Here is a 15186-nt window from a genome sequence, read left to right as displayed (position 1 = left end):
ACTTGTTCTACTGAAAGAAATGATACAATGTTAAGTTACTACAGCTCCTTTTAAGCTTTTCTTTTATCTGCTCCAACTAGAAAGAAAAATTTTTAACCATGGTTGGAGGTCATCTCTACCAACTTACATGAGTGAAATTTAAGTCTGTATCTGCTGTGTCACCTACTCACTAGCTTTTGTCAGACACAGTAGATTAAATAAATAAATAAATAGGGTGGATTAAATCCTTATTATCCTGAAAAGATTCCAAGCCTCCATCCTCCTCCACTTCCCTTTTGAGGGAGTCAGTGATACCCCACAGCAGTCACAAAAACATGATTATTATTTAATATATTGTTTCATCAGCCACTCAAAAGCATTCTGAACACAGCACAATAGATGTGAGCATTTATGAAGATGGAACTTTCAGTTTTCCCCTCTGAAGTATACAATTAGAAATTCATTGAATCATAGGATGGATTGGGTTGGAAGTGACCATTAAAGATGATCTAGTTCCAACCCCTGCTATAGGCAAGGACATCTCCCTCTAGACCAGGTCACTCAAAGCCCCACCCAACCTGGCCTCAAATGTTTCCAGGGAGGAGGAGGCATCCACAGCCTCTCTGAGCAACCTTTTCCAGTGTCTCACCACCCTCACAGTGGATAATTTCTTCCTAACATCTAGTGTAAATCTACCCTCTTCCAGTTTAAAGCCATTTCCCCTCATTCTGATTCTACATGCCCTTATTAAAAAAAAAAAAAATCCTCCCCCAGCTTCCCTGTAGGCCCTCTTAAGGTACTGGAAGGCTACTATAAGGTCCCCTTCTCTTCTCCAGAATGAAAAGCCCCAACTCTCTCAGCCTGTCCTCACAGGGGAGCTGCTCCAGTCCTCTGATCATCCTCATATTGCTCCTCAGGATTCTTTCCAACAGCTCCATGTCTTTCTTGTGTTGAGGGCCCAAGAAGTGGATATAGTATTCCAGATGGGGTCTCATAGAGGGAGGGGGGGGTGTAGTTTATAGAGGGACAGAATCACCTTCCTCATATCTCAATTCTAGTCACACGCCTTGATGCAACCTAGGCTACAGTTGACCTTCTGGGCTGCAAGCACACACTGCTGGCTCATGTTGAGTCTTTTGGCAGCTGACACCCCCAAATCCTCCTCAAGTCTGCTCTCAAACCACTCTCTGCCCAGCCTGTATCTGTGTTTCAAATTGCCCTGGCCCAGATGCAGGACCTTGCACTTTATGAGCTTGTCATGGGCCCACCCTTCAAGCCTTTTCAGGTCCCTCTTTATGGCATCCTCTCCCTCTGGCATGTCAACTGCACCACTCAGCTCAGTGTCATTATAATCCTGAAACTTAATTAAAAATATCAACCTGCAAATACTGAAATATAAATAAGGCAGGTAGAATGGACAGTAAATAGCCTGTAAAACATTTAAGAAAATGAACCACTGCTACCGCTACACAGTAACTTCATACATTATCAAAAATCAGTTCTTTCTGTACTCACAGTTGGAACAAAGAAAGATTTACCTCCTTTGCAACTGAAGGACTCTTCAATATCTGCGCAGTCACAAAACAGGAAACTTTCTTTCCCATTGTTTCTGTCCACTCTGAATACTAAAACAGTTCAGCATAACTAAACATGGGAAAAAGTCCCCTTGTTTCCTGTAAGGGCAACCTCACAGCATATGGGAAGAAATTAACACACTCATACAGAATATAACGGCCAACTTCCAGGCATTATTCTTAATAAACAGGATCTCGCACAGTGAGAAAGAGATAAATGGATGAGGAGGAACCTTAAAATAAACAAAACTTCAAGTTATTACTATCAGGACTTCACTTTCCTTGCCCTGGCTACATAAAGGGGCTGGTATGTTATAAGTATATGACAATGTATTTTGACAGAGTAATCACATCCAATTCATTCTGCAATTTCCATTCATTAATTTCAATAGTACCGTTGGTGGTAGTTAACTGTTGTATTGTGCAATTGAAATCAACAACTCAATGAAAAAAAGTCTTCCTACTTAAAGAAAACAGATACAATCTTTCCATGGATACTTCTAAGTACCTCTACTCTGCCAAAAATATCACAGCATTATAAAGGAATAGACAAACTGTCACCAAACTGTTACAGTAGTTATATCATGCTGAAAACATTTTTCACTTGTAAACTTGAGATAATCTAAAGACAGCTCATATTTTGCCTCCTTTAATTACAAAAACCTCAATTCTCCCTTGGTAATCATTGAAACCTCACCTCAAATCCCATTATTACTAGCACACTCACTTGAACAATCCAACTACACTTATTATGGAACCATAAACCTCATTTAACACTGCAAAAGTCAGTGCTAACTAACATAAATACTGCATTACAGGTAATCTCAACATGTAATTGACTTGTTTTGAAGGTGCCGTCTTCCTTATCTCAGTCACAAACACCTCCGACTTTTAAAGTCAAGCCCCTTTACCACACTCACACTACAAAATCCAAGGACATCTCAAAGCATTATATTGCCTGCTATTTCAGCTAGGCATCTGGATACACCATATGCTTAAATTCCTTGGGTAAGGTAACAGCACATACAAAGCAATAAAATGAAGTGATTTTCCAGTCTCGTTACACAAATTTATAGCATCCCAGAGATCAATCACTTGGTTACACAGTATATCATTTCAACTTTATAGCTTTGTGCTTTTAGCACCTGATTTTTTCCAAAATGTTTCATTTGGGATTAAGAAGTAAAAACACAGCCAATTAAATTCGCAGAAGAACCTGAGAATATCCTGAAAGCATATTATAGGGTAGGGAAGAGAAATCTTACTTTCCATTCTTCAGCACTGCATCTAGTACTTTCCTGCTTTTTTCAATACTGTAATGCAGAAAGTTGCTGTATCCTATGGTATCTTTTCTGAAGAACATACAAAGGAATCAGTTTCAGGAGTTACTCCACTTTCATAGTGTTACCTTGTAATCAGTATCTAACTTCATTGCCAATCTGGAATTTCTATCTGTATAACAGTGTAAAACCAGCTTGTTTCACACTGTTATGACTTGGGGAGCAAAGAGCAGTGAGGGTACAAATACAGGTATCTCATCTACTTCACCAATTTGTGCTTGTGTTGACAAGGTGTTCTAAAGCAGACACTTTGCTTCCAACCTCACCTTTTGATGCTTGCCAGCAAATTGTTCCTAACCAAGCCCCAACATACAAACTGCTGCAGGCTTTTTACAAGCACAACTCCAAGTCAGTAAAGTAAAGAATTAGGCTTTTCAAAGAGCTGAGCATTTTCAACAAATAGAATAATTACAAGCCTAACCCAACTTAAACTACACTCCAACAGTTTAGACTTTTTCAGTTACAGTTCCTGAAATACACACCAGCCATTTCAACTAGGGACACAGAGGTCATAACCACATGTATATTCCAAGTGTCACCTTCTGAGCTGTTTCTCAGACTGAATAGTTTATGACACTAGCTATTGTCCAGCCAGCAACTCGTGACCAGACTTTAAGCTCTGAATAGCTGCTACCCAGTTATATCTAATTGATTATTTTGGGGGTTCTTTTTTTGTTTGTTTGTTCATTTACACAAATAAAAGGGTGTTTAGTACCTCTCAAGTCTCAAATACTGAGAATTTTCTATGATACAGCTCATGAAAAAATCAAGTGTTAATTTCAAATATCTCAATTCTGTCCCTAGAATGTGATAACTTGAGCTGTGAACAAACTATGAAAGAACTACAGGAGTAATAAAGCTTGCATGAAATGAACCTGACTTTCAGGAGTTATCCTTGAAGTTTCTGAGATGTTTCAAGCAAATATCCATTCTTCTAGCATCAATTACATATAAAGGGAAAGGACAATTATGCTGTTGGAGTACTGAACTGGGAATCAAGACATCAGATTATATTTCTGGCTCAGCCACAAACTTCCTCTGGGACACAAAATCAAGTTCCATCTCTAAGTTTACCATTTGTAGAACTACTCAGATTTGATTTATTAATGACAGAAATGCACTGAGAGATCTCTGAACACACAAAAATATATATATATTTCAGAACTGCCAGATTATCTGTTCCCTGAACAAAGGTAATACAGTGGAAAAATTATGTCTGTTTCCTCTACTACCTCAAATACTTGTTTTCTGAATAGTGTAGCCTGTCAAATTGCACTGCAGTCTCAGAGGACTGAGGAAACAAAGAGGAGGTACAACTCTACTAAATTTCCCCCCCCTTCCCCCCTAAGAGCTCAAACTTTGAGACAGATGGTCTTTTTCCCTGTCATACCAATAAACCTACTACACTGACAAGCCATGTAGGTAGGAAGGGATCTCCAGAGTTCATCCAGTCCAATCACTTCAAAGTGACATCAGCTAGGACAGGTTGCTCAGTCTTGCCCAGCTGAGTTTTGAACAAAACATAGAAATTCTACAGCCTACGAGCAACCTGTTCCAGTGCTAGATCACCCACACAGTAAAGAGTATTTTGCACCTCATTTTGAGTTGGAATTTCCCATTTTCCATTGCATCTCCTTTGTCTATAGTGCATACCTTGAGAGGAACATGGTTCCATCTTCTCCGTATATCCAACAGGGAGCAATTATTGACAGCAATAAAAATTCACTGAGTCTTCGCTTCTTAAGGTAGAAGAAACCTTATTCTTTCGGCCTCTCTCCACAGATAGTATGCTTTAGATTCCTCATAATCTCCCTGGCCCTACTTTTGACATGCTCCAGTAAGCAAATTTCTTTCTTTAAAGAAGAAAGCCAAAGCTTGGCTAACAAAATTCTTTTAGCAGCAAAAGACAGGTGAAGGAATCACTCCCCTCAATCTGCTGGCAATACCCTGGCTTAAAACAGCCCAGAATGCTGACTGCCTTCTGCACTGTAGAGAGGGTTACTCGTGTTCAAATTCTTATGCACAGGCACTCAGAGAGCCCTTTTCTTTCAAACTGCTGCTTAGCACCCCCCAAACCACACTGGTAGCACAGGGTTATTCCAGTCCTAGGGCAGCAGTTCTACCACTTTCACTGAACTTCAATTAAGCCCATCAGTACATTACTACAGCCTGTTGACATCCCAATGGTTTTTGGTCACCATTTCTTCCTTCAATAGCATGGAGGCTGTTTTGAAGATGACTGACTATATAATCTCCCTAAGGACTGTGTTGAGGCTGATGAACTTATGCTTCCCCATATTCTCTTCCTTGACCTTCCTGAAGCTGGGTTGGAGACTTATATTTTCAGTCTTTTGGAATTCACCACAATCTTCACAACCACTCAAAGATGAAAGAAAGACCTCACACTGACATCAGTCAGCTCCCTCAGATGCATCCCATTAAGTCTCAGACTTTTGTATATCCACTTGCTTTACATGCTTTGTAACTGTGCTTTTTTCTGCTGAAGGCAATAACACATACCCACAGACTCTACAAGTGGGCTTAAACAGGACTACCGGAAATCCTTTTCCATGAAAACTCCAGAAGAGAAAGTAGGTATGAAGTACCTGAGAATTTCCTACATTCCTCCTCACAAGGCCTGCCCAGATGAGGAACAGGCACACATTTCCTTTAGCCCCTTTTTCCTAACAACATATTTTTGAAAGCCCTTTCTACCAGCTTTCACAGCTATCATTTGAATACCAGCTGAGCTTGGACTTCGCTATCTCTATTTTTATATGACTTCATACTCCTCCTCAGTAGCCTGCCCTTAAGCAAACTCTTGAGTCCCATAACAATGCACACAGTCTACTCACCAAAGAAAGGGACAGTTCTGCTCAGATGAAAGCAGAATCATAGAATGGCCTAAGTTGAAGAGGACCACAGTGATCATCTACTTTCAGCACTCCTGCTATAAGCAGCATCACCAACCACCAGACCAGGCTGCCCAGAGCCACATCCAGCCTGGCCTTGAATGCCTCCAGGGATGGGGCATCCACAGCCTCCTTGGGCAACCTGTTCCAGTGCGTCACCACCCTCTGTGTGAAAAACTTCTTCCTAATATCTAACCCAAACCTCCCTGTCTTAATTTAAAACCATTCCCCCTTACCCTATCACTATCCACCCTCGTAAACAGTCATTTACAGAAATCAAGACAAGTGTGTGAAGTCTAGATTTAAAGCAAAAACAGGAAAAGAATTAAAAACCATGAAAATGGATAACCATGAGTACAGATGAATGAGAACCTGTTCAATATAATACCTGTAATATATTTAATAATATAGAAAACCCTTTCAATAAGTTATAAGCCTAAATAATTTAAATTATCCTCCTCAGATCCATACTTCATTCATGAACAGCCTAATTCCTTTCCAGATATGTACACTTAACATACAGACACAGACTGGCAAGTTGCCCCAACCTGTATCTTATGTCATCTATAGCCAGATAGGATTTGTTTATTATGGCCAAAATACATTTCCTTTCCATTTCCAATGTGAAGAATTTCATCAATTCCTCCTATACAATAATACTGTTGCTAACTTGGAATTCTCTTGTTTTGACAAACTTGTTCTTCATGCTAAAAAAAACTGCTAACCTCAGAATGCATAGTTTCAAACCACTTGCTGTTTTAAAATGGTGACAAAAATTGCTCCTGAAGAGATTTGAAAAATGTATCTCCATAAATACCTGAAATCACCTCAAACAGGATACCATTCAACAGCGTTATGCTGCACAGAGTAACTTAGTTGTGATTTATGAATGGATGGTCCCTTCAAATAGTCTTTTCTCAAACAGCAGCTCACTTCACAGTCTTGTGAAGTACATGAGCCAAAAGAGCTGGGGCTGAGCTGTAAGGCCAACCAAAGGAAAAACTGAAAAACTACAAGGACAATGATATTTATGAATACAGATAAATCAAACCATGCAAGATCCTAAGCATATTGTCCTCTTCAGTATGCTACATCTTAGTCTATAATGAGTCTTATGGAAAGTTTATTATATGCTATTTAAAAAAAAAAAAAAAGATTTCTTCTCAGTATTTTAAAAGTTTCCCTCAATGTATTAAAAAAATAAAAAAATTAAAAAAAAAAAACCACACATTTTTCTTAAAAAGCAGCTTTTTGAAATAGCATGAGTACATCTGAGAGCAGTAAGGGAAAATCCACTGAAATGTATCAAATATTTATCAGTAGTGCTGTATAATTAACTGTGCTTCCAAACAAGGTAAGATAGATGCATGCTTGAAAATACTTTCAAAAAAGCTAGTTTTTGCCATTACCATATCTTCTGCGAACTGTGCAAGGTTCTGTGCTCAGCTAGCAGAGACGTGAGTAATCTTTTCTTGCTAATTCACACTACAAAGCGAGCTTTCAGTGTTGAGGATGGGAGTTACACAGAAACAAACAGCTTTTAAGCAGTTACCCCTACTCTGACAAAGACCACAGGTGGTGTAATTGATATAGCCAACCAAGCCAAATAAGAATAGAATACCATATTCAGTATTTTGTAATGCTTAGACATGTCAAAAACAGCAGAAATTGGAAGTGAATGGAAAAGATATTGACTTTCTATGGTAATTGTGCTTGCACTTCCTTTTGACTTTTTATGATGCAGTAGCCATAGAATGCTGCTTTTCTTTTCCTAAAGAGAAAGGAAATCACATAAGCTTATCAAAAAATGCAGCCAGCTAAAACCCTTCCCCTTCCATTCATTTAAATCCCTTTTATTAAATGTAATTACGCAAACCATTATGAAGTTACTAATCATTACAGTAATTGAGATATATACATATATATAACATAACGTGCTTAATATAGATATTCACACATACGAAAAAAAAACCCAAAGCCATAAAGGATCATCTTAAAACAGCTCTTCTGTCAAAGGTCCAACGCTGAATTGCATCATATAGCATAACCACTGGGGAATTCCAATCCATGACACAACATCCACTGCCAGTCTGGAGTGGTATTGCTGAATTTGGCTAAAACTTATGTGGAGTCTCAATTACTATTAATCACCTGTCCAGCTAATTATGCAGCTAAAGAATCTGAGAAATACCTACTGAGACAGGAGAAAAGAAAGGCACAGTGTAGAAAGAAAGGCAGGGAGATACAGATCCCAAGGAGTCACACAGACACTATGATGGCTGGGCAATAAACCTTATGAAAAAAATCTCTTTATGCCCACTGAAAAGCAAAGATTCTGCTTTTCCCCTAAGAGAGCACATATTCACAGAAAACTAACCCTTTTTCACTTCAGTGTAAGAAGAAGAGAGACAAGATAGTAGAGTAGAATCTAATGGAATTAACCCCAAATTTGAGAATTAACTGGCAGAGATGAAGAAATTCTGTAAGTCATGCTATGTTCTACATAACTGCCTTTTTCTTCCATTCTTCCAGCTGCCTCAGGATCTAACAAGTTGCCCAGGTTTACGCCATGGGGTTTTGGAACACATACACAACTGCTAACATCTGCTTCTATTCCTATCAAGGTCAAATTTCTCAGAACACAGAACTGCATCAGAAAAACAATCCTTATCGTGTATAAATAAACTACTTCCACAGCTTCCCACAGAAGTACCAAACGTAGTAGATCTAATGCACATCCAATTTCTATTCTTAAATTGAATCTCTTTCCTTAAGTATATTTTAAGGAATCGTATTTTGCCTATATCCTTGCAACATATTTTGGTTTGCCATTATTGATTGAATATCAGCAAGAAATAAGAATATAAACAAGTTACAAAGTGACAAATTAAACCAGCCACTACTCAGCATCTCTCCATTATCAAACAATTTTTAAATTCGTAGCAACTTCTAACTTTAGTTTTACGGGTCTCTTCACTACTGGTACATCAAGATTTCAGATGTGTACCCCATTCTATGTAGAAAATGAAACTTGACAAGAAAGCATAAATCTAATTACAAAAAAAAAATTTTAATAATTCATTAAAACATCAAGTAAAGCTACTCCCTTCTTAAAATCTCCTCATTCTCCAGCCAGCCACTGGCTGTAGCAGTAGAACATCATTCCCCACCACGATTATCAGCAACACAGTTCTCCGCTTCCCACTGTGCAGCTAAATCAGGCTTACACTTACCTTCCACATCTGCTTACATTACATACTGCCTTCTGCAACTGCATATTTTTGCCTCAGCCAAAGGATAGCGTACATTATCGATTCTCTTCAAAAGATATGCAAAGTACTCAAGAACAAGAGCTAGGTATGGATGACATACATCATACTTCCTCACAAATCCCATACAAGTACTGTCCCTGAACAACAGATGGAAGAAAATCAATTTTTTCTCTTAATATAACTGATTTCTCAACTGGATATGCACACAAAATGACAATTTCAGTCCAAATGGGTAAAAAGGTATCTCTCATGTCCACTGCTACCACCCCACTGGAACCATATGTCACAAAATGTTAAATTCTGTATCCCTGCAGAAGAAATAAGCCCTAATCCTGACCCCACACTTATGGTTGTTGGTTTTTTTGTTTGTTTGTTTTTCCCCATTTATCTATGTGAAAACTCCGGTTCCTATTAACTTCATGCAAACTGTAAAAGAAAGACTACAAATGGCTTTAGCTTTTCATTCATAAAGCAAACCAAGCTTCCAGCACAGTGAGATCCACTGACATTCTTGAGAGCTGGAAGCCAAGCTCTTAACTTTCATTGGAACATCTTGAGCTGTCTCTAGTTCAACATGGTGACTACAAAATAGGATAGGACTTGGACAGAAGAACAGTCAGCACTGAGATCCCACACTGCTGTGTGGGGGAATCACTTCAGTCTGGTTCCAGCTCACACCCATCAACACCCTACACGCTCAAAGAGAAAATCTTTCATCTTCATCCAAAAGGATCCATGTATGATGTAAGACAACTTCATGATGAGAAGACCTAGCCTCTAGACCAAGAAGCAGTTAAGTAACAAGTACAGTGATGACATGATAGGATTCATCTCCATTCTGGAGATTACTCCAGAATCACTCCCCTCCCAAAATCCACCACCATGCTCAACAGCAGTCACAGCAGACATGCCAAGGGATAGCTCAGAAGGTGTTTCCTCAAACCAAGGCTAAGGTACAATCAAAGAGCATAGCATCTCAGCATCTCCCTGAACTAGATCTCTGAACTATCACTTGAGTTCTGTTCACAAACATTAATGAATATAAAAGAACAGGACAGAATTATACATAACTCCATTGTTCATCCTTTTCTCCATGATTTGTTTTTTCTTTTACAGTAGGTAAAATCGGATCGTTAAAAGGAAACAAAATAAAACACAATTGCACACCTTCTCAAATACGCATGTTAAACGTTAAGAAGTAAAATGAAATAGAAAACATATTGGACCGTTTACCATTTTTCATGGTTCTGCTGAGGATAAACATATGGGGAAAATAAGCTACTCTATAGATCTTATTTCACTCCTGTGCCTGTGCTTTTATTCTCCCTGTCACAGCCAAGTTGAGAATTTCCTCTTTCATGATAATAAGCTGAAAGTTCACAGATCTCAGAGCAGCAAAGCAGGAAATTTGCAGTATGAAGGATTTCCCCTCTTCAATAGGACAGGGGAGGAGAGGAAAGTACATGGGGCTACTGTGAAAGAACTGCAAAGTTAACAAGATGAGTACTGAGGGATGCAGCTTAGCAGCATAGTGGTGGTAAGGGGTTGTCGATTGAACTTGGCAATCTCAGTGGTCTTTTCCAGTCTTAATGATTCCATTGAGTTGGACGTACTCATCTCAGGAGGTCCTGAGGTGACGCTCTGGCACTTTGCGTAAAGGAAATACCACATGCATCTGTTAAGTCACCATCGTTCTTCTGTTTTTCTCAGAAGGTGAAAACTTCTGCCTTCCCAGCTGGGGACTACCTGGCACAACACTCACCCATAGTGGGCTGCAGGGGAAGCAAGGGCTGCTATAGCCCGGCTCTGCCCACAGCTTCCAGCTGACCCCGCATCACAAGACAGGAACGCGGCCACATGTGGCTTTAATGCCAAGCAGCTGCTGCACACCAGCACCCCTCCGTCCCCGCCTGACCCCGCCCCGATGCCTTTCGGGGGCTATTGCAAAGAGCACAACGGACACAAGCCCGGCAGGCGGGACAGACCCGAACGCGGCACGCTGCCCCTCAGCCCCGTGCCCGGAGAAGGGAGGTCAATCGGGCAGGCTCCCGAGGAGGGCAGCCGGAGGGGCCGTCTCGAAGTGCCTCATCCCCCGCTCTCCCATCAGCGCATCTTGGCGGCGAAGGGCCCCGCCACCTCCCCGCGGGCTGAAGCGAGCTGAGCCCCCCGCGCTGCTCACCGACACCAGGAACTCCAGCGTGCCCACGTAGTCTCTCTCCGTCTTGAGCAGCTCATTGAGGACGCACACGCGCAGGCGAAGCTGCTTCTCCAAGTCCTTCCCGCTCTCTCCCTTGCCTTCCCCTTTGCTTTCCTCCGTCATGTTGCAGCGAGTAGCGGGGCTCGCAGCCGGGCTGCCGGCTAGAACAACAAAAGAGCCCGCCGAGCTACGCGGTCGGGCCCGGCCCCCGAGGGTGCCCAAGCACAGAGCAGCCCCAGCCCCGGCTTCTAGAGCCGCCCGAGCTCCGCAGGCGAGCAGCCTCCCCGGTGCGCGCTCCTTTCCCGTCAGGAAGGGGACGCAGCCGGGAGGAAACGAGCGGTCACTGGTTCCCAGCTCGCCCCGTTAGCTGAGAGGCTGGAAAGGCTCCGCCGCAGCCCAGACTTGGACATTAATCAAAAGCTCTGTATCCATGTGACTCCAACCCCTTCCCCCCCTGCGCTAAATCTCAGGAAAAAGGAAAGGAAACAACTTCGGGGAAGATTGCGTGCCAGCAGCTGCCTGTTTCGCACACAAGCTGCGAGCTCCGGTTGGAGGCTAATTGGAGATCTCCAGCAACACAGCACAAGCATTATAAAAATGTCCCAGCAAACTGGCTGGCCGGGGAACCGGCAGTTGTTTGTGGTTTGTTCCAATCTTCAGCGAAAGAGACGTTTTCTACTTCCCTTTCCACACCTTCCCACGAGGCAAATAGTGCAAATATACTCACGTGTGACTGCGTGTTGCACTCTGCCTCTAAACAGCACATAAATGTTCTAACCTTTGTATCTAAGTGGGTACAGACAGTATATTCTACAATAGGTACAGAAATGTTCTTGTGATGTGCTTCTTGTTCGTTGAAACACAGTTCTATATCCCCAGGTTACAAAGTTATCCTGTCTACATTGGAAGTTCAGATTTTCATAATACATTATAAGAGGAAGAGAGATGCAATAACTCTTTCAAATCAGTTAGTAACAACTATATAACCACCCCACACAAGAGGAAATGTGTGGGGCACTGAGGGATGTGGTCCTGTGGGCACAGCAGTGATGGGTTGGTGGTTGGATTAGTTGGTCCTAATGATCATAGGATAAATAACTTTTCATTTCTTGAAATGTCAGGATGCTGTAGTGTGAATTCACTGGTGAAAAGCTGCAGGCTTCTTTGGTGAGCTCTTCAGTCTCAAACTGGAAAGAAAACCCATAAGATCAAGATTCCATACCCAAGTGCCTAAACCTGCAACATCCTAGAAGGAAGGAGGAGAGAAACAGTGTAAAACTCTTCTACAGCCACAGTGCAAACTGAGAATGCAAGACGAGTCTTTAGCAGGACAGTGTAGGGAAAGACATTTGTATTCTGATAATGAAAAATCATCTAACTGTCAGTCTCAGACTTCCATTGGGAAATAGCAAATACAGTTCTCAGAAGATATTCCTCTGCAAGCTGAAATGAAAACGCAGGCAATCTGTACACACTGAAAGAAAAGCATTTCATACCCTTTCCTAAAGGCAACATGCACCCTCCCACTAGGCAAGCTTGCATGCTTGCCTACTGAGTTCATCCTTCAGTAAAGTTTGGGACTCCTATTCCAAAACCAGACAGTGATGTTCATGAAAATCAGAACTATATGTTTTCAAGGAGCTTACTCACCTGCCAAATATGGTTCAAATGGACTGATGGGTTCAAAACAGACTGAGACAGAGAAGCCAATATAGTCCAATCACTGAAGCTCTTTACCTTAGGAAACCTGCCTGAAATAAACAGGTGGTTGGCTGGAGACTTTCCTCACCCTCACAAGTGGGTTCCACCTACAGAGGCACAGATCCAAAGTTCCAAATATGCTTTAGACCCGAGGAGAAGATTAAGTGCTTTACACTTGCTTGTGCTAGTTACCACACGAAGAGGGACAATACTATGGTGGTGGCAAGGAAATAAAAGAAAAAAGTCCACAGCTGAACCAGTTTTCTCAAGTGATTACTACGAAAGAGATCCAAAACAACTGGAGAAGAACATGAAGCCACAACTTCTCTCACTTCTAAAAGCATGCAGGTGCCCTCTCTCAGCCAGTCCTGGCCAGATACCTCAAACTAGTTACATCTCCCATCAGCAAGCAACATTCTTCCCTTTGGGAGTACAGGTTCTGAGTTTGGACATTTCCTTTTGCTCTCGCCTTTAGCCAGTGTGCCATTACTTTCCACAGCCTGCATGCATTCTCAAAGACCTAGATGAAGGCTAGAGGGGTCACAAGCAGCAGCGTAGTGTTGTTTTCTCATCATCTAGAGCAATAAGAATTCCTTTCCTTCAAATATTTATCGTCTTATTTGCAGGATCTCTTTAGGTTTACATAATCCTGTCTCTGTCTACATTCCTGTGATCCTCACACATCTGACTCTTGCTCCTTAATTCAAGTGTTCTCCATCTATTTGGGCCAGCAAAAGAAATACTGACAATATAGAAGAGAGTTTTATGACTGAACACAAAGCCCACAGGAGCTACACAGTGACAGGGACAGTTTTTAAGTACCAGGCACAGACTATGGAAAACATACAAACATACAAGCTTCATCAGTTTCTCCAATAACTTGCCTGAAGTACTAAAAACAAATTACTCGTTTCCCCCTAGTCTCAAGGAAGAGCTGAATTGCTCCAACTGTTGTTTTCACCCCAACAAAGCTGGAAAGAAAGAAAGAAAAAAAATGAAAGGTAGGACATGCACACAAGATAAATATTCAGATCAAACAAAGCATGAGCAATGGAAAACCAGGTTTTGTCCTGTAGTCTATCAGGGAACCTGAATAATAGAGAGCACCACCTGCATGCTGAAATCACAAAAAGGCAGATTCTTCCCATTGATCCGTGTTACACCACCATCTCTTCAGACTGCAACTAGAGTTATTCTGGTCCAAAGGTACTTGAGGGCCAAGATTGAATTCTATTTAGAGTCCCATTGAAAATAAAATAAAATAAAAAAATAAAAAATTATATATACACACATATATGGCACCACACAGCTTTTGACCTGCCTATGAAATCAAAGTCATTGAGTATGAATAGGACATCTGAAGACCCTCTAGTTCACCCCATGCTCAGGCAGCATCACTTACAGCAGGCTGCCCAAGACAGCAGGACAGGGCAGGTTTTGAGCATCTCCACAGACGGGGACTCCTCCCTCTGGACAGCTTGTGTCATTGTGTGACAAGTGGTACACAGCATCTCCTCTCATGTTCAGTGAGAATTTAATGCACTTGTTACCTGTTTTTCTTTCAGAAAGCACTTACGAGAATGATCTGGCTCCTGTACTCTCCCATATTTCAAAACATTGATAAGACTGCTTATAAGCTTTTCTCCAAGCCAAATGGTATCATCTCTCTCAGTCTCCTCATATTAAGATGCACCAGTCCCTTACTTATCTTTGTGGTCCTATCAGATAACTTGGAACAAGCTTCCCTTCCAGATATTAAGCACCTTACGCATTAGAGACTGTTGTAATTAAAAGTCAGTGATCTGCCACAATACTTGCTTACTCTATGGGAAAACTACATGGATTTCTTCTTCTTTGTACTGAACAATGGCTACCAGTGCAAGAGATTTCCAGGATCCCATGTAAAAGCAATCAAGCATTCTGCAGGGTATCCTGTCATGTGTCACAGCATTGTAAAGGAGTCTTCAATCTAGCTGGGAACTTTAAATTGTCTCCAGAGAAAGCCAAAATAAATTTTGGAAGCTATAATTAAGAGATGGGATTGCTTACTTTGTAGTCTTCTCACTAACACAGAAAACTTCTCTCTCTAAACTTAGTTTTTCCAGAAGGGCAGAAAAGCCAGTCTAGCAGAAGCAAGCCATTTCTGCTGTCCTTGTAGAAGACACTATGTAGGGGTTCCTTTTCTCCAGGTAATCTTGCAAATACAGCAGT

The 15186-nt window shown here is 41.2% G+C and overlaps 1 protein-coding gene across 2 annotated transcripts in view; it reads right to left on the bottom strand.

The window, feature by feature from the left end:
* Positions 1-11732, bottom strand: part of PREX2 (phosphatidylinositol-3,4,5-trisphosphate dependent Rac exchange factor 2) — a 162517-nt gene extending 150785 nt beyond the window's left edge. Inside the window, exon 1 of one of the 2 annotated variants that reach the window (XM_015855722.2) lies at positions 11257-11732. In XM_015855722.2, coding sequence (XP_015711208.1) covers positions 11257-11397 — 141 coding nt within the window. In that variant the 5' untranslated portion in view covers positions 11398-11732. The remainder of the gene's footprint in view (positions 1-11256) is intronic. The other variant, XM_015855723.2, reaches the window with a different exon arrangement.
* Positions 11733-15186: the final 3454 nt, after the last annotated feature.

Source organism: Coturnix japonica, chromosome 2 (assembly GCF_001577835.2).
Source record: "Coturnix japonica isolate 7356 chromosome 2, Coturnix japonica 2.1, whole genome shotgun sequence".
Taxonomy (NCBI): domain Eukaryota; kingdom Metazoa; phylum Chordata; class Aves; order Galliformes; family Phasianidae; genus Coturnix; species Coturnix japonica.
The sequence above is the reverse complement of the archived record's forward strand: the minus strand, read 5'-3'. Positions and strand labels throughout refer to the sequence as shown.